Genomic DNA, 23,634 nt, shown 5'->3' with positions numbered 1-23,634 from the left:
TGCAGACCACCACCTAGAGAGGTCTCATGCAATAATACTGCTAACTACTGCACTCAGAAGGAAACATGAGACAACATCTTTTCTTTGGATACACAAATGACAGTGAGGAGCACCCTCAAGGACTATTAGCTCTGATGGAAGTAGTGGGCACCCTGCAGAAGATGCTCAGCATCTTGCAGAGACCCTTCAGGGCCCAAACCTGCTTTAAAGCATTTCCTTTTTTTATTGCCTGTTGATTCAGTGATCGCTAAGTGTCCCGCAGTTTTCAGAAACATCCCATGGTATAAGCAATAAGACAGATCACAAGTGCCAAACATGCTCTCTGACCTTCAACGGGAGGTAGATGGGAAAGATAGGATCTTTCTTCTCCTCAACAGTTGGCATATTGTCAGGATCATGGTGCCTTGGCATCAGCTGATTGGAGTCTATCCCCTCGCTGGCTAAGAGCTCAGCAATATCAAAGGTGAGATATAACCGTCTCATCCTGTTTTGAATCAGATGGGGAAATAACCACTAAAAGCACCTAGAAGGGCTCCCACGCCTACAACTCCACTTTTGGATTGTGCACCCCTATCAGTAAAAAAGTTTTTGAGCACACACTGCACACATCTCTATTTCTTCATTTATAGAATAAAATAGTTCAGTTGGAAGGGACCTACAATGATAATCTAGTCCAATTTATAAATTATATACATGTACTACTGTAGTAATATATTATGAACATTATAGAGCATACAAAAAATAAAAATTAAAAAAGGATGATAAAAAATGAAATAAAACACTATTTTTAAAAATTATTTTCTTCCCACATCCCAGTGAGTTGTCTTGCATACCAGCTGCATTGCGCATGCCCCACTTTGGAGACCATTGCTTTACAGGACAGTATTTTCCTAGAGATTTTTGACATGCCATGTCTTGAAAGCAAAAAGCAACACCTGAACTGCTGTGTCCATTCCATAATTATGTCTCTAGCCACCTTCTGGTTACTTACCTCTCTACTTCAACCTTCCGAGGGCATTGTCCTGGAAGCCGTTGGAAAGGAATCTGCACTTTGGGCTGAAATGATTGTACTGGGAAATCTGACTTGATGAGGTTCTCAGTGGTTGGTCCAATCACTTGCTTATCCAGGACACTTAAGAAGTCCTCAGGCATCTGGAAGGTTGTGACTAAGAGACATAGCAAAACACATCTGAAACCACCAGACATCACTCTGCTTTACATTCACACACACAGGAGGACTGTGCTGTCTCCCGAGTTGTCTGCAGAAGTCACTTCACTAGATTTGTGAGAGAAATCAAGCAGACATCAAACAGGAAACAGAAAGGAAGACCTTTTTTCCTGCTGCAACATGTCATTATGGGTTTCCAGTATTAAAATGATGGCATAGAAGAAGCCTCCACTGAGACTTACTGTCATGCACCTTATTAGGAGGTAGGACACTGACCTGGCTTTATGGAGCTCTGTTCCGTTTCCAGCTTTGCTACAGACTCTCTACATGCCCATGGGCAAGTTACTGTCTCTTAGCATATGGTTTCCCTCATTCTCAGAAAGAGATGGGATTTCCCTGCCCTCCTGAAGTGCCCCGAGACCAAGAGTCAGTTGTAGCTGGGAGGAACTTGGTCAAGATGGTGATAAAGGGCTTAAGAATACTGCAGGAGAGAGTGAGGTGCCCAGGGCATCTTCACGTCCTGAATTCCCTATTCACACCTTACTTGGGACAAACCTCTCTGCAGTTTTTGCTCAAGCGAACCTCCCACTCACATCAACAATGGTGTGAGAAAAAATTTAGTTGAACAGCTAACAATCTAACGATCTGGCCAAATGTTTTCAATGGGAATTTGGACTAAGCAGAAAGCATACATTTCCAAGAATTGGCTGAAATTAAACTATGTCATTTACCCCATAAATAAACCAAACTGTTTATATTGCTAAACAAGCCACAAATAATAGAACAGCAGCAAACTGGGAATTTGAAGCTTAACCTAAATTAAGTAATTGCATGCAAGCTTTAAAAAGCCCTATTCCCTAGACAGAGCTAAGCATTGAACTATAAATGGATCTTAGTGGAGTGAGAGCTTTTCATTTGATGAACTTTCACATTCTACCAAGGAGAAACTTAAGGTTCTGGCTTGTAAGTGGGTATTTTGTACGTCAAGCTTTGGACCCAGTCCTTCACCCTGCTCCATGTGCTTCTGCTTGTATCATGGATGCAACCCCTTGATTTCAAAGCAATTGTGCAGAGCAGCCAATAATGCTGAATCCAGACACATTTCAGGATGATCAGGTACAGAAAGGGTCCTCTAAGAGGTCATTCCCTTGCCCTTCTTAAATGGCCCCCAACTGAACCCTTGTAGCTGTACATTGTCTGCTTAGGGACTAAAGGAAATGGCTGTTGAAATGGCTCCTCTCTCTCTCTCTCTCCTCCCCTCTCTTAGGAAGGGCACCTAGCCTGGAACAAATATGATCCTAAGCATTTGCGTTGTTCATACCAACATGCATGCTTACGGTAAGTTCAAGGAATCCCCAAGATGCAGCTCCTTAGCCTCACGTCTATCTCTTGCTTGGGGTCCTTACAAAATGGCCCTGATTTATATTTGTTGTCAGGGAGCACAGCTGTTCCAATTTTGTCACTTCATTGCTGCAAAATCCATGGCACCATCCATTATGGCACTTTGTGCACTATCAACTATTTATGTCAATACTTAGCGTTTCATTTGCATTTACATTTCCAGCTTGATAGCTTCTTCCCCCTTGAAGAAGCAGCAGATCATAAATAGAGATCTGTCTCCACTTGTTAGAGATGAGTCTAGCTTGTCAAGATTCACTTGAGGATGCAGTCATTTGTCCTCACTCATGAAAATAAATGTCACTTCTAAGCACAGGAAGGTGGTATATATAGTTCCCATCTTTCCCTAAGACTAAAATCCTCTCACATGCACACTTTCTCCTCACCTGCTGCCAGTCTATGATCTGTATCCCCAGGGGTGCTCTAGGGGACAGGAGAGTGCTGGCAAACCTTTCAGCCATGCTCTGCTCCTGTATTTGAGTATCCATGATACAACAAGCTCTTGTAAGCAGGTGGGACTAGCAGCTCTGTATACACAGACCTCTTGCATCTAGGGAGAACAGGCCACTCTGGGGTGCAGTTGGATACAGAATGAATAAATGAAAGAGTGCCGTGACTTTGGCTATGGGTACCTACAACTCGATACAGCGCTCTCAGGCAGGTCCTGTTTTCTTAGGAAAGGGACACTGCTGGCTCCATACTCAATGACAGCACATGCAAATTCAGTGCTCTCCTGGCTCATGGGACCAAAACTCCCATAAGCAGCAACATAGCCCACCCTGAACACGCTGGGGGGAGTGGATATATCAAGGAGACAAGGGAGCACTGGTTTACCACCCATTCAGATCACTTTGCTCCACCTCCACATGAAATTCACTTTTCACAGGACATTCAAGCAGCTCTGCACCATTCCCGAGCACCGAGAGGAGAATGAAAGCAAAGCACTAACCTAGAGTTATCAGCTTAGTTCCCAACATGCTCACTATAAGCAACCTTAAGAATGATGGCCCCATTTCCTGCCACATCAATTTCCCTCTCAATATATTTACCTTTAGGGGTGTGCTGCTCAAGGTCTGCCTGTCTTAGCAAAGCGTGGTACATACGGGGGCCAGCACAAACATCCTGAAATGCAGCATGTGAGGGAAGTGTCAGAGATAACAAAGCACAGTTCTAGCACAGTGGGAGGGTGCGTTATAGAGGTCCGGAGAGAAAGTGAGACTGTAAGACCAACTTTACCAGAGCCTTAGGGACAATTGAGACTGTGAGTAATGGTCAGAAAAGGCTCAAAGAGACACAAATACCTGCAAAGTTCTGCCCAGTGTACAGAGAGGCAGGGGATTTGTCAGCAGAGTGCAGTTTAAGATGCAGATTGGGGGCTGATTAGGCAGTCATTAGGGTTTTACTTCTAAATACCATTTGCAGTCACAACCACACACCTGCCCTGCCACACTGATGTCCTAAAGGTGGACACCATGACAGTGGTAGTACTGGTTGCTGAGGAAGGCAGCACAACTATGATCAGGAAGAGCCTTATGGCTTCACTCTGTACGGGTCAAGGTCTTCATTAAAATCTCTGACCAAAATGAAGGGCTAGGACCTGAGGCGAAAGCTGTATTTCTCCACCCAGGTGTACCATAGGTCTTTTCATTTTAGGACAGCGGTAGAAAAAGAATTGCTCTTTGCACTTACCCCCAACATGTTGGAGGCTCCTGGAGTGAGGACATCAGCATAAGATGTCTTTTGTCTAAAGGCTGAGTATTCTTTTGGCCCCTGGTTGCAGCTATCAGGAAGCAACAAACTTGTTCCTGGACTGCAGTCCCAGCATGAAGCCTCATTGCTGGTACCAGGAGGACTGGGGCTCCTACCCAGAGAATTCCTCAGATACTCCTTTGCTTTATCCATCTTCTTAGGGAGACAATGCTGTGATGCAACCCTAGGCTGGCTAGAAGGGAAAGACATTGGAGACTGTTAAACGCTATCTTTGGCATTCCTCCGCACCCTCCTGCTGCGCTGGGTATCTTAGCAAGTCAAAGATAAGTGGGTAACAAGGTAGGTTCGATCTCCTGCTTCGAAACCAAGTGCTGCCTTCATAACCTGGGGGCCATTGGTCTCATGTGGCTGACTTGATGGCTCACTAACCCTGGGGAAAGGGAGTGCTTTATTACTCTGGATGGATTTTGGAGGGGGAAAACCAGCAGTATACACATTAAAAGCTGCTTTTCTGAAGCAGCAGGGGCTTCCCGGATCTGTGGCGGCATTCAAAAGGCTACCAGGAGAATTTGAGTAAGCTGGGACTACAAAAGAAGTGCTACTTTTGCTGTACCCAAATCCCTTAAAAACCTCGTCACACTTGACTCCAGTGGGAGCAGGCTACAGCCTAGATACAAACACAGCTACTCCCAGGTGTAAAGTCTGACTCTTTCATGTAAACAATTCAGGAGAGATGTTTAAGCATTGCCTAACGCATATTAAAATAAAGCTAGAAGCTCCCCTCTCTCTCCTCCTGCAGGGGATATTTTTGCTGGTGATGTCAGCTCACAGATAATTTCTACTCTTCCATCTCGGGAGACACAAGTCCAGGCAAACATCACAGCTATACAGCTTTATTTTATAAAAACCTTTGCACACTGAGAAATAGTAATTAAGAGCTGCCCTTGGACTTCTGGCATGATGATAATGCAACCCTTGATTTTAGGCTTGTCTAAACACAGAGATGACTACTGTAACTAATTAGTACAGCTAAAGTGACACAAGCCCCTCCGGCCTGCACACACATGTGCCAATATAATGATGTACACATACCCACACAGCTTATTCCTACAAATTATGAGTCAAAGCTCTCCATAGCATCTCTCAAGGCTACTCCAAGTGCAATACAGCTTATTCATCAATTCCTACTCAGGGTTAGACCCAGAATCCTCATCCAGCCCCACACGACTAACGGTTTGTGTCCTGCACCCTTGCTAGGACCCACATGTCTGCCTTGCTTGCTTCTGGAAGCCAAGCCTTTGCAAGAAGCTGCTACATGGGATTCTTACGGCTTTGCTGCAGCTAAGTGCTAGAAAGGCCTTGCCTGGTCTTACAGGCCACAGCTGGCACGGTACCTGTCTGGAGTCTCATCCTGACATGGAGACAACACCACATTCCTGCCATGCCCTCTGTTCCGCACTTGAACAGAGTGAAAACTCTGCCCATCCTATACTCTTGATCAGGGAGGGCAATTTTTTCTATATTTCACCTTGCTGCCTGTCTGCAAGAATGAATTGGCTACACACAGCACAGAAGGCATTACATGCATGCCGGAGATAAGAGGGAATAACTGTGCTGGTTTATTACTGCAGGTTCAAGCCAGTGCACAATTTTGAGAGGTTGAATCAAAAAAGAAAACAGATAATAAATCAAGGTTACCATGATGCGAATCCTTTAAGCGAAATGGAGTAAATGAACAGATTGGAGAGACCTGGGAGATGAGATCAATAACACCCCCTCCCCTCCTTCAAGATAGAAAATCTCAAATCTTTCTCTTCTCAGCTTCTCTTTGGCGTGGCAACTGGAACTTCATACCCTGAAGAATGAATTTTCCATGGAGGATTTTGTTTTTATTAGCTATTTTATGCTCTGGCCATATCTATTTTAGCAGCCCAGCAGGAATGATTGCTATCAGCCAAGATCCAAGGATTCCTGATGAATCACTGCTGGACTCCTTCGTGCCTGCTGCACCAGCACAGGGAGCAGCAGCAGCAAGGCAGAACGACCCTGTGGTGGCTCTCCTGATATGTCACCTGAGCACCCTCTTCCTGGGAGCAGGGGCAAAGTGGCAAGATGACTTGCTGTTTTACCTCTTAGGACCAGAATCCTAAACCCATCCGATTCAGAAAAGCTACCTCCAGGATGCAAGGTTAATCTGAACCTTTAGTAGGGTGAGTGACTGAGCCCACTGCCAATTTAGCAGGATTAGCAATCTCTGCCTAAAACCAAAATAATGTGTCTGCTGTAGACGATGGCTGAGTTCCCGTGGTGGGGGAAGTGTGCACCAAGCCTGCCCACAGCAGGCCTAATTCTTCACTACTTTGCTCCCTGTATACTCACTCACACCTCCGTAAAGCCCTTCCTGAGAACTTATCTCAAAATAAAACAAACCCCTACTCAGTGTCCAGCTAAAAACCATCCATCTGTCATGCTCTCCCAGCTGCACAGAGGGAAGGTCTAGTGTTTGCAACTGCAAAAAAACCTGACACACACCAACTAAAAAAAAACCAAACAAACAAAAAAAAAAAGAACAAAACCAGGCCTCCAAAGTTTTCCTGGCAATTCCCCAGACAGATGAGTACAACAGCTAGTCTGAGTGTGCTAAAGCTGATACAGAGATGGGACAACTGCTAAGACCAAAGACAATCCGACTGTCCTGCCACCCCAGCTGTCGTGATGTGGTCAGGGTTTCCAGCAAACTGGTTTCCTGGGGCATGGTAGGGAGCTTGCTCTTATGCCAGCCTCCAGCTAGTTTGGTGCTCACATTCAGCTCTCAAGAACAGTCTCCAGGTTGGTTTAAAAGATGACAAAAGAGACCCTGTCTTTTATTCAGCCTAGCTGCTGAGCCAAGGGCTTTACTGAAGAGCAGTTCACTATTCCCCAGCCTCCAACTCCACTAACAGGCCCTTCCCACTCCCCACAAAACAACAGGCAGCATGTAAACTCCAGGGCTGTCCTCCCCACCCTCCATTCAATGGTGACCCCAGACCCTCATCCCTGGGCAGCAGAGCTTGACAGGCATTGCCAAGGCTGTTGAATGCCATGTTGCCTTCCTCTTTGCAGCGAAAACATAACGGCAGCCCAAGCCTTCAGCCAGCTACGCTAGAGCAACTACCAATGGTGTGAAGTAGCTCACACTTGAGGATTTCTTGGTTGCCTGAGGAACTCTAAGAAAAGCAGTAAAATCACCCAGAGTCCTCTTAGTGTCACACTCTGGCTGCTGTGGGCAGGAGGCCGGCTGCACGCCATGTTCACAATTTTCGATCCTTTTCTACTCAGAACACTTTCCTCAGGGCTGAAGCTCCCCTTCAACAAGGAGCGCTTCAAAAGTGCGGGAAAAAGGAGTTCAACTCATCACAAGTAGATGAGGTGTCTTCCTGAAAGCAGATCCTCTGCCCACCTCAATAACCCTTCGCTGCCCCTATGCACCTGGGAGCGCCTCCCCATTCTTCAATGGCAAACATCTGCCTGGCACCAGCCATCCCAGCTTTGGCAATAGTAAGCTTTCAAAATCTTTTCACGACTGCTGAAACGCCTATCTTTCTAACAGGTCAGTCATGCACTCTCACACCTGAAAAACATGTTTCCTAGACATACCAGGTACGTTGTCTATGCTAAATTGAACTATTCAAAATGAGAGCATATTCTAATGGCACTGCTGACACAACATTAGCTAGCGTCTGTGTGTCATTGTGGCAAAACTATAATTACAATTTCATGGTAAATCCAGGCTTTACATATCCAAGTCAAACTCCTACATGTCTTGCTCAATATCTGATACGAGCTTTTTGATCTACTGCCTCTACTTTGATTCTTTGATCCAAAGCTTTGACAAAATGGACTCTTTTCTTTCAAAACAGCTGAAAAATGCAACAGAAAAAGAGAAAAGTACTTTAAAAATAATGTCACCCCTAAGCAAAACTGCAGATTGAAATCCAGTAGTCATTTATTGGAAATCTATTTATCTGTGAATAGCCAGAACCCCAACTACTACACCATCCGGATGCCAACACGTAGAAATTCCTTCTTCCTGTAATTTAAGCCATATAATATAAGCTCAGACAAGGTGATGCACTCTCAACAAACTGCTTAAACATTATCCTCTACTTCAAATCTCCTCTACTTTAGAAAGGGAGTTGAAAGTAATTTCGAGTTTTATAGCAGCCCATTCCCTCCAACAATTTGCGTGGTTTTAAAATTGATTTTCCTCTGGGTTTTTAAATGCATTCCTTTCTCCATGGGAAAGCTCCACACAACCACCACTAGAACCTGAGGACGCAGGGGGGAACAGCAAGACTGATGGTGAACAGCGCTGCTCATTACACAGAGCGCCTTAACGACAAGGTTACACCACACGATTTGAGGTTATAGCCATGGCGGGTGTTACAAGGCACCACACAAAATATTTAGACCGTGACTCCAACAACGTTCGTTTCATTTAGGAAGAACAGCAACTCCTGTTGCTACCGGAGGGCCAGAGAAGTCACCCAAGGCAGCGGCACACTAGCTGTGGAGAAGGGCCAGGGCGAGGCACCGGGGGACAGCTACCCGGGCCCTCCACTTTGCAGCAGTGGCGGGGGGGCACCCCACTTCCAACGGGATCCAAACCCTGCCCGACATTTCCAGTGTCTGGACAACGAGGGGGCTCCCTCACCACCCACACCCGAGCGCCCACCGCCCGTCCGCGCAGCCGCCCACCGGCCCCGGCCCGCCCGGGCCTCCCTCTGCCGCCCCACTAGGCCGGGCCCTGCGGGGCCCGTTCCAGCCCCCCCGGCCCCTCCGTAGACCCCGGAGCCCCGGGCCCGCTCCCGGCCGCGGGCGCGGCGGCGCTGCCCGGGCCGGGGGGCGGCAGCCTGGCGGCGGGACCCCGGCCCGGCCCTTCCCGGCGGGCGCTACGCACCGCCCGGCCCGCACCGCCCCGGCTGCAGGTACCCGACGCCGGCCTCGTTGCTACGGAAAGAGGGGGCGGGCGCAACCATCCCGCTGGAGGGGGCGGCTCCCCCCGCGGGCACTTGGGCTGGTCCGGAGGAGGCGCCAGGCAGCGCGGGCCGGGCAGCGGCATGGCCCGGGCGGGGAGCTCTCGCCTCGGCCCGCTGTCGGCAGCGCGGGGTCGCCGCGGAGGCCCGGCTGCCACCGCAGAGCTGCTGCTGCCGCCTCACAGCTGCCACCACAGCGCCGTCACGAAGCCCCCAGTGGCAGCTTAGAGCCGCCGCCACAGAGCCCCCACCGCTGCCTCAGAGTCATCACCCAACCACCACCGTTACCCCAGGGCCACCGCAGAGCTGCCACCAGAGGCCAAGGCCACTGCCGTGGAGCCACTGCCACCAAGTCACCACCACATCAGCCCTTGCCTTCCAGGGCTGCCAGCCCCAGGGTGTGCGTGCTGAGCCATTCCCTCGAGGAGCTGGCCCTCACCACTGCCAGCCCCCATTCCCTGTGCGGGGACAGCGAGGGGCTGGGCACCTGCCGCTCCAGTGCCACCTGCCATGGCAGCCGGTTCCCATCTCACCAGCGGCTGGCCAGGAAGGTCCAGCAGATCCCTCCTTCATCCTACCCCCAAAACCATCGTAGGCAGGCAGGTTGCAGGCTATAGAACTGCCTAATGGCTTGTCTATGACCCAGCTTATGTACTTGTCTTGAGCAGTCACACCTGGGAGGTCATGTCAGCTGGTGACTGCCACCGTGTGCTCTGACCCTGGAGAACATGTCATGCCCTACAGAAGGAAAAGTGGCACGGAGTCCTGCTGGGAAGGCCCCAACAAGCAGGTTCTCCCTGGGGAGGGGATGGCAGGGAAGGAACAAGCAGTACCAGCCCCAGAGAGGAGTGAGGAAGAACAGGTTTGGATTATTTGGGGGGAGAGGAAGGAGGTGGAAGAAGCAGAGAGGAAAGGATTTAAAGAGGGGAAAAAAAGCCATAAAAGTAAGAAATCTAGTGTGAGTGAGTGCAAAGGGCAGAGGAGGAAAGGATGAAGCAGGAGACCAGAGTGGAGGCTCCTGCTGGAGGGGACCCATGGGCAGGGGCTGCTTCACAGCCCCTTCAACCCCCCACACCTGCTGGCCCTGGCCAGGCAGGCAGAGAGCTGAGAGCAAGTCCTGCTGCTGCACAGCTCTGCACCCAGGAGGGGTAGAGTCCGGGAAAGCAGGGCCAGAGGAGCAGAGCTCTGCAGGGCTTCCTGAGGACAAAAGAGCGGCAGGCTGGCCCATGGGATGCCAGCATGGCCTTGCTTGGGGGCAGAGGGTCAGGCAGGCTGGCACCGGGGTGGAGGGGCATGCCACGGGGAGGCACCAGAGCCCAGGTGATGAGCACCGGCTCTGCTCCATGCCTGGGCACCTGCTCCACCCTGGCACCTGCTCCAGCAGCCGGGTTGGCACTGGGTACAAAGGGCCTGGGAGTCAAGGCGGGAAGAGGCGCTTGTGCCATCCAAAAATTTGCAGGCAAGAGGATGTGAGGTTTGGGCAGAGAGAGGTGGAGGCTGTGGCAGGCAGAGCCTCAGGGAAGAAGCACAAGCTTCTTCACACAAGAAATCTCCCTCCCAGCAATGCTCAACTCCTGCCAAGGTGTTCTCTGGGTCAGCCCCATGCACACAGCATCTGTCTTTGTGTGGATTCGCACCCCATGCTGGACTGCCCCTGACCCTTCTCAAAGCAGTGGTTGCTGGAGGAACTCCCAGGTGTAGGTTCTCTGCCGTACTGCCCGGCCCTGTTGCTTTACTTACGAAAGGAGCCCGTGCTGGCTTGCCTCAATTAGGTTTGATATAATTTCAGCTTTTGCTGGAGTCCCCTAGAGTCACTTCCCAGATGGTTCCTCTGGCCAGAAGGACGGGATGGTGGAGCCCCTTCACCCTTTGCATGGGAAAAATACCTGTACATTTCATATTGGCTTTGTCTCCTCTGCAGCAGGTTGGGATTCATAGCAGGTCTTGCTGTCCCTGAAATTAGTTGTGCTTCATTTTTGACCAGGCTTTCAAAGTTCAACTTCAACGAGTCAGGAGATGAAAATGAGCTGTTTTGACTGGCTGGGCCTTCACAAACCCACCAGGCCAGAACAGAATGCAGACAGGTGTGTGAGCAACCCTGGTCTCCATCCATGTGCTGCCATGACTGATTCATTTTCTGACCTGCCTTCAAAAGGGCTTTCTGGTTCCCCAGAGACTCACTCCCAGGGGTTGCAGTAGGGTGCACCAACACTGTGTCCTGCTTCCACAGATGCTCCTTTACCCCAGGATAGCCAGGCAGGGGAGTGTAAGACCTAATCACTTGCAAAAGGCAGGTTCAGAGCGGCAGTGGCAGCAGCTGGCACAGCTGAGCATCTCTGTGCTTTCTCCTTCTTGTATCAGTCCAAGCTGAGATGCTGTCCCCAGCTGGGCCAGCAGAAAAAGTTTAGGGTTGTCTTTCCTTTGACAGTTCTTCCTGCTCCTTTTCTGCCAGGGACTCTTGAGGTCACAGATCCACCCGTGCTTACATGTGATGCTGAGTTCCCAAGAAAACGGTTCTCCAAGAAGAGGTTCCCAAGGCTGTGCTGAAACAAGCTGATCAGTGACTTAGCCAGGATTTTCCCTAGTGCGAGGCTGTTTTGGGAGAAGGAAAACACTGTTCTGCCTATCTAACCAGCCAGACCACTGTCATGGTGAAAACATGAGCAGGGTTTAGCAGAGTCTGCACACACAATGAGGGAGAAAGTGCTCGTCTCACCCAGTTACCAGACATGAGAATCGAACCAGTTTCATAGGTGTTAGAATGTGAGCTGGCACTGGAAGGGGAAATACATGAAATATGCTGATGGTTCATTCTGTCTCTGAGGCGCTTTTCTGGCTGAAGAGCACAGCTTCTCTTGTATTGTCCAGGAGCTGTTGGAGCCACCTTTCCTGCCCTCCACTTTCACTCCTTTGGCTCTCATGCATCTATCCCAAACCAACAGCTGAGAAAACACCATTGCCAGGACAGCGTATCTCACCAAAGCTCGCTTCTACAGAGAGTGGCCTTCCTCTAGTTATGGCAGTGATAACAAAATATCAAAAATCCCAATTTCTGTGGACCTCAGAGATGATATGCTGGTTGTTTTGTTTTATCACTTGCACCTACCCGATGTGGGTGGCAGGCCCTTTCAGATTTGCCAGTATTTCTATACCCACCCCACACACATTTTGCTGAAGGTGTAAATGATCCTCAAAGCACAAGGCCACTGGAGAAAAAGGCCCTAGATTTCTCTGTCTCCACACCTACATGTGTTCCCACACACAAGACACAGCATTAATGTAGAGTAAAACACCACGTGTTGACGATGCTAGCAGAACATTTGGCAGAAACTCCTTAAATTGAACCCCAAAATGCAAACCCACGAGAAAGTCATAAAGCAGGAAGAGTCAGGACAAGGTCTGGCTTCACGTTGCCTGTGCCCTTCTCCTGAAGAGGCAGCTTGGTTCTGGGAAGGCAATATGAAGCCAGTTTCAACTTATGTTCCTACTACTTTCAACATCTCTCTCATTGCAAGGCTGTTACCTTGGATTCAGGCAGGTTTGTGGCAGCCAGCTGCAAGTTCTGTGCCTTCCAACCACAGTTTTCACTGCAGGCTCAAAAAATGAGTAAGGCTTTGACCCCGATAGTGACATTTTTGTTGATTAGCTTTCTTCCTCGTCTCCACCACTGTGCTGCAGTGGATCATCTCCCCAGGGTGCGTTCTTTCACATTTGAGATCACACCATCAGCTCAGCCAGAAGGCTTCCCCATGGAATTTGCAGGTAGAGGTTGGTTCACCAAGGAAGGTGTGCAGAAAGTGTGATGCTGGCCAGAAGTAGGAAGATGACAGTAAGGGTTCCAGGGACAAGCCTGAGCAGGCAGGGAGTGGTGGCGATGGAGAAGCTAAGAAAGCCTCAGTGATGAGATCTCAGCAGTGGTGGGCAGAGAAGCTTGCAGCAGGCATTTTTTACACAACTGGTTCAGCTGAATTGGCCAGAACTGTCTCAAACACAATGCTGCCATCTCCTCCATGGGGCTGCAGGTAGAAAGAACCTGTCAGCCAGCAGTGAGCTGAGAGATTTTTTCGAAGAGCCTGTATGTACTTTATAGGAACCTTGATTTCAGAGAGGGTTAGTGGCAGGCGTGCTCCTGAGTATCCCAGCCTCTGTCTCCCAAATCCCCTGGGGTTAGACTCTTAAATTCCTCAGAAGCCCCAGCCACATAAATGGCCAGATTTCATGCAGCCTGAGATGACATGTTGATAGGTCATTTGTCAGGACATGCACGGAAGGCTTGGAGCGCTGTAGCTTTTCTGGCAGATATGGTGCAGGCATTTCCCCATCTTCCTAGGCGAAATCATCAAAATGGAGCTATCAGTCTAAACACTGGCACCCAGGAGCATAAAAGTAGGTGGCTGTAGCTTTGCTCTTGCTGAGAGGGGGCCGCTGACAGCTGGGACACGAGTCATCCCAGGTAAGAGTACCAGGGTCTGCCTCACAAGGAAGACAATATGCCAAGTCTGTACTTGGAGGATGTAGCCTGAAAGGTGACATTTCCTGGCACTTTTCCGAAATTTCAGAGATTCACATATAAACACTCTTCAAGCATGCAAACACAGCACTTAGGAAGCTATAGATAGAGCCTGCTGTCTTCAAGGAAATTTATCGCCCAACACTGGTGAAAACAATCCTAAAAGAACTGCAAGCCGTTTCTGAAGAGCTGCTAGCAGTCTTACAACTCAGGCATTCCCAGACAACATACAGGGATCAAGGTCCTCAGCCAATTAATTCTGAATGCTCACAGGAGTGCAGGGGTATGCTTTTTTTCAATAAGCTGAGGAGAAATTACTTGGCCGCTTCTAGAAAGGATGGAAATTTTCCCTGAAGCTTCCAGGGGAACATCAAGCTTTCCATGAGATGGAAAAATCTTGGCTCCCTACCATAAAGGCACTTGCTGGGGGGTGTGGGGAGCTCTGGTTCAAATCTGTGGTCTGGACCAGACCCATCAGGCTCAATGTTATATCTCCTCTCAGCAGGTAAGCATTGAAATCATCTGGGTTTGAGCAAAAATTCCATCCTTTGCTGACAAACAGTAACAGATTCCTGTGAAAAGCCTTTCTTTCAGCCAACTGGCATTTGATTAAGGGATCCCCAACCTGTTCAGATTTTTACAGCTAGAAGGCATGTGCCAAAAGCTGGGGTAGATCCTCACCTGAACATCAGCATTTCAGAAGCTGTACGGAGCAGGGCCTGAGCCACTGTGCTGAACACAGCAACAAAATCAACAAATTTCTTTGCATCAGGCCTTAGAAGCGTAACACCGTCAGAAGCAGAGGTTCAAGCATGCCAATGTGTCAGAGCAGCGTCTCTCCACACGAGAGGACAATCCAACATTTTTGGATTTAGAATGGCTTCAAAACATACCTTCTTGACACTTGTGCATCAGCTGATTTATTGCACCAGGTGCCAGCCTGACTTCCTGCCATCATTAACACAGCACTGTCAATATCTGGGCATTCATATCATTTATCTGGCTGGTTCATCTACTCTTGAAGTACCTTCTCACTTAGCAGTGAATATTCCCTGTAAAGAGCCCTCTCCAACACAGAGAAACCATTAAAAACTATCAGTGGAAAGCAAAATAACCCAAGTGCTTTTTGCTGTTTTCCATCTGATTTTTGTGTGCATCTGATTATTGTAGCAGTGTAAATATGAATGCAAACACAAATATGAAACCCAGAGGAGAATGGAAGCTGTGTTTGTGTGTGACCTTTTGTTGCAAGTCAGCCTGCCTACCCTGCACTTGGTGTAAAGGCAATTACTGGTGTGCCCATCCTGCAAAACAGGGTGACATTTCTGGGGATCTCAGCAGGGAGGAGATTGCTGAAGCTTAATGTTGAGCTGCTTCTACCCAAAGGAAGTGTCACCCACGTAGTGAGTGCCAAATCTTTTGCCTTGGTGCTGGGAGCGGAGCTCAGAGTAGGCAAAATCTGAAGGAAGCCATGGTCATGGCATTACTTTAGAGAGACATGACTGGGAGAAACTGAGCAATCAAGTCAGAAGAATTATATCTTCCAAATGTGTATCGTCATCCTGCTAATTCCCAGCTCTCCCCCTGCTCCCTCCTCTGCTGACGCTCCAGTCCCCACTTCAATACCTGCCAGGTCCTTTTAGAGAGCTGACATTTCCATTCCTGACATTTTCTGCAGCTCCATCTGGGAATTAATGGCCGGATATTAGCAGCGATGGGGCCGTTTATCATAATTAGTCTCATGAAGCTACTGAGCATCCAACTATTTTTCATCAGCACCAAGGAAATAAACTGCAGAATCCAGTAGACGAGACGGACGATTTATTTATTGATTGATTTATTTTGGTCTGTCAGGATGCGGCTTTAGAGTTTGCCGAGATGAGCAATGCTTCTCAGAGGCAATGACGACAGTAGGGCTGGCTCACCTTGGGTGCACAAGCTGCAGAGAAGAGGCCTCAACCCCCCCGTGAGACGACGAGGAACCATTTGTTATCCTACCTTTGCTCTAGCCTCCTGCTGATATGAAATGACAGGTTGCAACAGGTTGACAAGCTCAGGAAAAGATAGCCACTAGCCACACGATGGCATCGTGAATGAAAGCCATCTTCAGGCGTGCCTTTCCTTCCCCATCAGGAAAGCAAACCGAGCGTGCTGTTTACCCTACAGAGGTGGCCCATGGACCAGCAGCTCCAGGACTGTCATTGGCTGGGTGTGCCAGGTCACCCTTGGACCTTAATGCTAAAAGTAGGATGTTGCAGACAGCGTGAGTGTCTCTGTCACCTTCCAGAGGTGTCTGGGAGTGAATAAAGCTGTTTTCTTACTTGTCATCCCACTTGGAGCAGGGTGAAGTACTAGCTTACTGTTTCCCTTCCCCAAGGGATGAGCAGGGAAGGGTAGGGAGGTGAAGTCTTGTACACCAGAGAGGTCAGACTGGGTCCTGTGTGGGTAGGGAGGTTCCCTTGGAAGGGCCGGGGCTCACCATCAGCCGCCTTCTCTGGCAGAGGTAAGGTCCACCCTGTAGCAGCTAATGCTTGCTGTGCTTTCAGTATCACTTTTTAGAGGCCAGTGCAATACATATTCTGTGTTTCTGCGAGCTTGGGTACTCAAGGAACATGCCATAGCCTGCGCTTCTCTTTGGGAATGGCTGGTCACTGAGCTGCTGAGCTGCACCAGATGTTGTTATCCATCCTGATGGCTGCTGCTCTGGGCAAGGAGCCTGTGCTGGTTTCAGTAGTTCTTCTACCATCTTGCAAGCTTTGATGACCACCTCACAAGTATTGAATGAGACAGGAGACCCCTGCCAGGGACAGCTGCCTCATACTGCACCGCTCTGCACAGCTTGTAGCCTGTGGCTGGAGCTCCTCTGCCTGCAGCTCCTCTATGTCTAAGCAAGAAATGAGGATTATGAGGCTGCACGGAGCTTCTCCCTGAAGTGAGGCACGAAGTCCTCCTGGGCTCCTGGACTCAGTGTTGCTTTTCCTACTATTCTCCTGAAAACCCACAAAGTCTTGCTACAACCCATACACCTCCGTGCGCACCTGCAGCAGGCCCACCTCTTCTCCTGCAGGCTGATTATCAAGAGCTTTCCATCCTGAGGTTTGCTATGCAAACATCGAACATTTGTGTTTAAATATTACCCTATTCTGCTGATGTGAAGCTAGTAATTACAGCCAGATGGGACCTGGCTCACAGGCAGACACAGGGCCCACACACTGCTGGGTGGTGGCTTTTTTTTTTTTTTTTTTGTGCAAAACCATGTGGCCGACCACCGGCAGGAATATCAGAAAAGCTGAATGTAATTAAAAACAATGAAAAAAAAAGGTTTCTAAATATATCATGCAACGTATTCCAGGTGAGAGCTAAGCGTTCCTGGCTGCAGTGTCTGGCAGCCTCAATACTATACCTGGGACATGATCCAAGCCAGCGTGCTCGAGCCATACGTCCCTCCAGGCGTAGCCTAATGATGACACACAGAGATTTGATATTAGCACCTCCTGCAACACCAACAGGGTCTGATCCTGCAAAGCCTTCCTCAGCTGCATAAGAGCTCTTTTTGCACAAGGGGCCGATTCAGCCTGCACTCTAGTCCACCAAAGAGGCCCCTACAGATGTGTTGCAGTCCCAGGGCCACCACACCATCAGCGTAAGCTTAGAGCTGCTGCTGCCTCCTCACCTGCTAGGTTGAGAGATCCCATTCACTTCTCATGCCTGCACACATTTCTGCCTTGCACAACCTACCCAGGGTAGGAAATGCTTCATTTTCTATCACCACTAGGATTTCAGGTCTGATTCTGTTCAAGGCAAAACAAAAGCATTGCAGTGAGTGATGAATTTTTTTTCCCCCTGGATGATAGTCCATATTTGCATTCAGCACCTGATTGTTCTTTTAATATATAATTCTCTTCCTCATTGCCTCTCCCCTAGACATCAGGCCCAAAAGGTGAGCAGGAGCACACCGGTTTGAGCAAAATGCCTCAATGTTTGTCCTACCCAACACCTGTGTTATATATAGACACACCACCAACTGCCCAGGAAGCAATCCCTCTGCTTGCCCCACAGGCTTGATCGAGTTCCAGCAGCTACAGTGATGCAGAAAATAATCACCATTTGCTGCTTGAAAGAGGAACTAGATCCAGCTCATCGTGCAAAATTTAAGTAGCCCTGGTAAAGAAACCACTGCAGGTGATGCCACTCCAGGGGAAATGAGCTATAAAGGCTACAGCCCTTTCTCTGCAAATCAATCTAGCTGGTTAACCTCCATCTTCTTGTGAGCTGGTGGCTTCCCCTCTTTGTGACAAACGCTCTGGCGTACTCTCAGGATGCTCCCAGGCCAAGTGGTGCAAAGCCAGAGCCTGGTCTCCTGTCCAAACAGCCAGGGAAGTTTAACTCCCCAGACAGCTGCTGGGATGTATCCTCTGTGTTGTAACGGTTGGCATTACACAGCTACCTGGTTCACCCATCCAGATATAAGAGGTGCCCTGTAGCCAGCCTGCCAAACAGGAGCTATTGTCTCTGGTTGCAAGGGGAAGAAAGAAAGAAAGCAGCAAATGGGGGGGGGGGGGGGGGGGGGGCGGGGAGGGGAAGAAGGATGTCTAGGAGATGTAATAGAAATCATTGTTTTGTGAAAAACAGTAGAGCTGTAGCAAAGGCATGCTGTAATTTGAGACAAATGCCAAGCCCCGATAGGTTTTCCAAAGAAATAGGGATCAGCCTTGGTGAGAGGTGGAGAAGGGGAACAGGTGACACAAGGAGACAGAAAACTTTGCTACATCCACCCAGGAGCCTGCACCAAAGCTCTTGGACCTCATCCTCTGAGGCTGGCCGGCCGTCTGATTCATGTTCACACTTCCTTTGCTTCTCTGCTACCCTGATCTCACTTGTCTCCCGCCTCTCTGGGGAGCTGCTTCTCCCTTTCCTGTGCTGTATGGACTTCTAACTTCCCAACTCTTCCTCAAAGGGCCACAAGCAGCGCTTTCCAAGGAAGCTTATTTCTGCTGTCATACACTCCAGGAGAGTGTTATCTGCTGGGAAGGGAAGGGAAAGGAAAGGAGGAACTCAACGCCTTTCTGCTTTCTGCACCCAAGAAGCAGAGCTTTGGCGTACCGTTACCAACCCTTGTTTCTGCAGTAACCTTACCCGATGCTGCATGGGTCTGTGGAGGCTGTGTTGTAGTACTGTTGCCTTCATGAATAATGGATCCACCTTCACCTTTCCTCTCCTGTTCCCTCTTAGATCCCATTTCATGTTGGGCATGTCTGGTATGTTTGCCTTGTCCCTGGGGTTGATCTGAACACTCTGATTCCTGGCTCCAGTTTTCCCCCTTCCCGAGATGCAAATGATACACAAGAGGGCACCAGGAAAAATGCAAGTGGTCATTAGCAGAGGCATGAGTGGGATCTACCTGTTGGGTTTTGTAGGGTTTTAAGGTATTTCTATTGCTTCCAGTGAGGCTGTGAATCTTGTATTGTTAGGGCCCTGAGGGCAGCAGTAGGCTTTAGTGGCCCTGACCAGCCTCACCTAGGGTGTCCCTCCTGCCACTCTGCTCCAAGAGCACCATTTAAGCTCAGACCTGGACCCCCAGTTCTTGCCTGAACTATTGTTACAGGTGTATCCATCTCCAGCCCCATCTCTGGCCCTGCCTCCTGGGTCGACTTTAGACCCATGTCATAGCCTTGTCTCCAATTCTGTCTCTGGCCCTTGTGCTCCTAACAGGACTCCATGGATGGACCCTGGAGCTGGTTCATCATTTTTCCTTGCCTGGGACTGTCTGTGGCCCATGTTACCAGCACTTGACTCTGCCTGCCAGGGTCCGATGCTGTGGGACTGTGCCCTGACTGGGCAATGCCTCTACTGGGGTCACCTTTGGCTCCTGGTTTGCCTTCTGTTAGGAAACAGTTGATCCTTCCTGTTCCTAGAAACCTATAAGCTCTCCTTCTCTTCTGGTATTTCACATTTTAAAGACAAAAAATATAGGTCCAGGAAAAAAGTGCCCACCATTCTGGTTCTCTGGCTTAAAGAAGCATATCTACATTTATATACGTTTTGGAGCCAGAGAACATTGGGCACCACTTCTACAATGCAGTATGGAGAGTCTGATTTCCCTTGTTCCTTGAAATACCCAGCTTTATTCAGCTTTATTTGGTAAAGACTGGTATTTTAGCTTTATTCCTCTTCAGAAGCTGCAGGCTCAGCAGTGAAATAGCCCTGATTTTAGCAGGGAATATGCTGTGGCATTTAGCAACATCACGGTCGTCTCTTGCCTTAGGTCCTGCTGCAGCAGCACCATGACCTGAGATGAGGACTCAGCTGAGTTCACTCTTTTGGGTGGCTTTGTAGGGTTTGTAGGTATGAAGGCCTGTCAAAGCTGTGGGCTGAGCCCAGTGCATTGTCTTTCCCTAGTCTAATCACCCCAGGCTATAAGAAGCACCAAGCTTACATGCCCTTATGTGGGGCTATACCTTACCACTGTGTCTTCTTCTGCCAGACCCACCAGCCCAGTTCTTTAATGTCTGCCATCCTCACTTCATATCTCTGCCCCTGATCTAGCCCCTTTGGGGGTGTCCATGAGGAGAGCCCGTGTTGGCTGATATTTCAAAAAGAACTGTGAGGATCTGAAAATCAAAGTCAAGGGGTGGCAAAAAACCTGCAACCAGGAGAGTGGAGTCTGTGTGGTTTGGGTGAAGGCGTAATGCTTACCAGGGAAAGGGAAGAAAACAGGGTCCTCAGTGAACCTCCCCCCCGCCCCCGCCCCGCCAGATGCCCTTGGAAAGCCACAAGATCAGTTGCATGGAAACTAATGATGCCTCCCATTATTGTCAGCAACAGCAAAAACCCACAAGTGCCATAATTCAGGCCACCACCACTGTCTTTTTCTCCTGACCGAATGGAAGAAGCAAAAAGAGGCTTTTTGTGTTCTGTGGGTAGCACCTTGCCCTTGGCTCACATGGGATTGCAGGCTCAGTGCCGTTGCATCATGCATGGTCAGTTCCCATGGCAAACCTCATGTCCTGAAGGTTAGCAGCTAAATCATCTTCTCCCAACCTGCTGACATCCTAAACTGCTGGTTGTCAGGAGCCTGAGGGAAGGGTCACACACCGTCTCTCCTCCAAACACCTCCCCACGGCTGCCAGCAGGAGCGGTGCTAGGTGAGGTGAGTCTTCAGTCTGACCCGATACGGTGAATAAACTCAATTAAGATCTTCTGAAAAAGGATCGGTGAAACTACTTTCTTCACATATCCTGTCAAAATTCAAGCTTCTGTTGCTGTGCCTATCTTGTTATAGCAGACCGCAGCTCCAAACACCTAAAGTAGCCTTAGAGTTTGCAGAAAATAATTAGAACAGGAGAAACAACCCCATTGCCAGCAGGGTCTTAAGTATCAGTTAGGGTTGCTCAACATTTCCCAACATAAGACCAATTTTTCAGCTACTTAGAATTTTGCCCAGCTTCATTGTTTTCAATGAGTTTTCTCTATGGGGCATCTACTTCTTAAGTTTGAGGGAAATGTATGCATATATTTACTCTGTCACCTTCTACACCTACTTAAAAATCGTAGAATAGTTGAGGTTAGCAGGATCCTCTGGAGACCGTGTTGTCTGACCACCTGGTTCAAAGCAGAGTCAGCTCAAACAAATTGATCAGGAGGCATGTCATCAGGTTTTGAGTATCTCCAAGGATGGAGACCCCACAGCCTCTCTGGGCAGCCAGTTCCAGTGTTCCATCACCCTTGTGGGAAGGTTTTTTGTTTAACTTTAACTTTGTTCTTTCAAGTTCTTGCTGTCCCTGTGAAACACTCAAATTTGGCCAAAATCAAAAACTCTTTGGCAAAATGGACTGTATGGGTGACTACTATGGAACAAAACATGCATGCATATACACATGCAAATTGTCCAAAGGCCATGCTGGTTGCAGCATGAGAAACACTAGGACAAAGTCACTTGCACAGATCTTTTTTTTTTATTATTGCACAGATTTTTTAATTTTTAACGTGAATTACACAGTTGAGCTATTTTCCAGAGGACCCCAGTTCATTCTGCACACAGGACAAACTTTGCACGGTTAGCAAAAAGTCCCGCAATACTTCGTTTCCACCATGTGGCTCAGTGCATGAAGCCTTAGGCAGGATTTACTGCACGTTATTCAGTCTCTGCTAGGGAGGTGAGATTATTAGTCTCTTAAAAAGCTTTTCAATCGAGTTTGCTAAAATGTTTTGAACCTGTTAATGATTTTAGCTTTGCAACTCCCCTGCCAGAGGATTGGTCTGCACTATGGCTGTTTCACAGAGGACAAAACTTGAGACCAGAAGAGCTAAAGGGATGGGATTTCTGGAGCACTTCACGGACACACCTCGGGTGGGACATTACAGAGCACTCAGAAAAGTGTAGCAGCTTTCCTTCAGGAGGGGAGACTTTCTGAAAGCCAGCTGCCCCGTGGCAGACACCTGGAAAATGAAGCACACACCAGTGTGGAAGGGGTTGCTTAACCAAGCTGCTGCATGAGGAGAAGCTCTGTGCCTGGCTGGAGCGGTGGGCTCTGTGCTAGCACCATACCCAAGCGTTGCACCGCCTTAGCGTGCTTGCACCTTAGCGTGCTTGCTGGTGCCAAATCATCTCCTACAGCCCAGAATCAAAGAGGGTATCAGCCATTTCAAATGAAGAGAGACTGAGATTGTCCAAACCCGGGTCTAGGCAAGTCTGGCTTATTCTAACCTAGGCGCTTTGCATTTTGGGGGGCAAGTTGGAAACAAAAAAAAATCTTGAGGGTCAAGCTTGGGCAGACAGGTAGCACAAAGCATCTGGCATGTCCTCCTTGCTTTAGGACTACAGACACGTAGCCTTCGTTACACAGGTGGTAGCTAATCCCTGCTGTCCACAGCCATTTCTTTAATCCACTGCAGCACTAACCTGCTTGTCTATAGTCCAAGGAACCTTTTGTCATCAGACCAGAGACCACTGCAGGGACCCCTTTTCCTGCTTTCCCCTAGGAGAGGGATTTGGCTTTTGTTTGGGCAAATGCTTTCCTGATTCAGCTTGGGAGCAGGGTAACACAACACACGTTTCAGGAATTAAACCTGTTGCAGGAACTGAAAAGATCCTAGTCCCCAAAATTCTGATCCAAAGTGTCAAGTGGGAAGGAGGAAAGGTGGACAAAAATGTTTGCAGGGAGCAGACCAAAGGCAGGTCTGAATTTCACTGGCTGCGAGACAAGAGCCCAGCCGAGCCTCCCTCCCTCCTTCCCTCCCTCCCTCCCTCCCTCCCTCCGTCTCCCAGCCCTTCCCTCTTCTGAACACAAGCTGCAAGTCCCTGGGAGGCCCCTAATCTGCTTTGCTGTACAAAAGGCCCAGTCTACTGGCTTTCCTTTTCTTTTTCCTTCTTTAAAGTTGAAGTGGGGATCAGTTTCCAGACACGAAAGTGGGGAGGGGGAAGGAGCAGGGGGCAAACAGTAGGTCAACAAAAGAGATCCTGGAAGGCAAGAGCAAGCACAGGTGGCTTCAGGTGGGCTGGAAACACAGGGATGGATGCAGGGCCTTTGGGCTTGTCAAGATCCTTGCTTTCTAATTACTGAGTTTTTCTGGTGTGCTTGGATATCACTCATTCTTCTGCCCACATCACCCATTATTTTATGCAGCTTTTCTTCCTCCTATGTGCTCTTTCCACCACCTTGGCTAGCAAACCGTTGGAGGAGATAACTCCTTCCAGCCTTCCTTTTACTGGTGAAATACAACCTCCGGTCTTTTGATCATACTTGGAGAATTTTTCTGCACTGCCTCTGGTGTGAATTCAGCCTACCTGCCCAGGACTCTACCCAGTGCTAGAGAAGGTCTTGTCAGTACTT

The 23,634-nt window shown here is 48.9% G+C and overlaps 1 protein-coding gene across 1 annotated transcript in view; it reads right to left on the bottom strand.

The window, feature by feature from the left end:
• The window catches only part of DNAH1 (dynein axonemal heavy chain 1), a 64,752-nt gene extending 63,600 nt beyond the window's left edge, over window positions 1–1,152 (bottom strand). Inside the window, exons 1-2 of the mRNA XM_055710240.1 lie at window positions 992–1,152; window positions 328–484 (exon numbers count right to left, since the gene is read on the bottom strand). Of these exons, the coding sequence (XP_055566215.1) occupies window positions 328–484; window positions 992–1,152 (318 nt within the window). The remainder of the gene's footprint in view (window positions 1–327; window positions 485–991) is intronic.
• Between the last annotated feature and the right edge of the window lie 22,482 nt (window positions 1,153–23,634).

This window comes from Falco cherrug, chromosome 4 (genome assembly GCF_023634085.1).
Source record: "Falco cherrug isolate bFalChe1 chromosome 4, bFalChe1.pri, whole genome shotgun sequence".
Lineage (NCBI taxonomy): Eukaryota > Metazoa > Chordata > Aves > Falconiformes > Falconidae > Falco > Falco cherrug.
The sequence above is the reverse complement of the archived record's forward strand: the minus strand, read 5'-3'. Positions and strand labels throughout refer to the sequence as shown.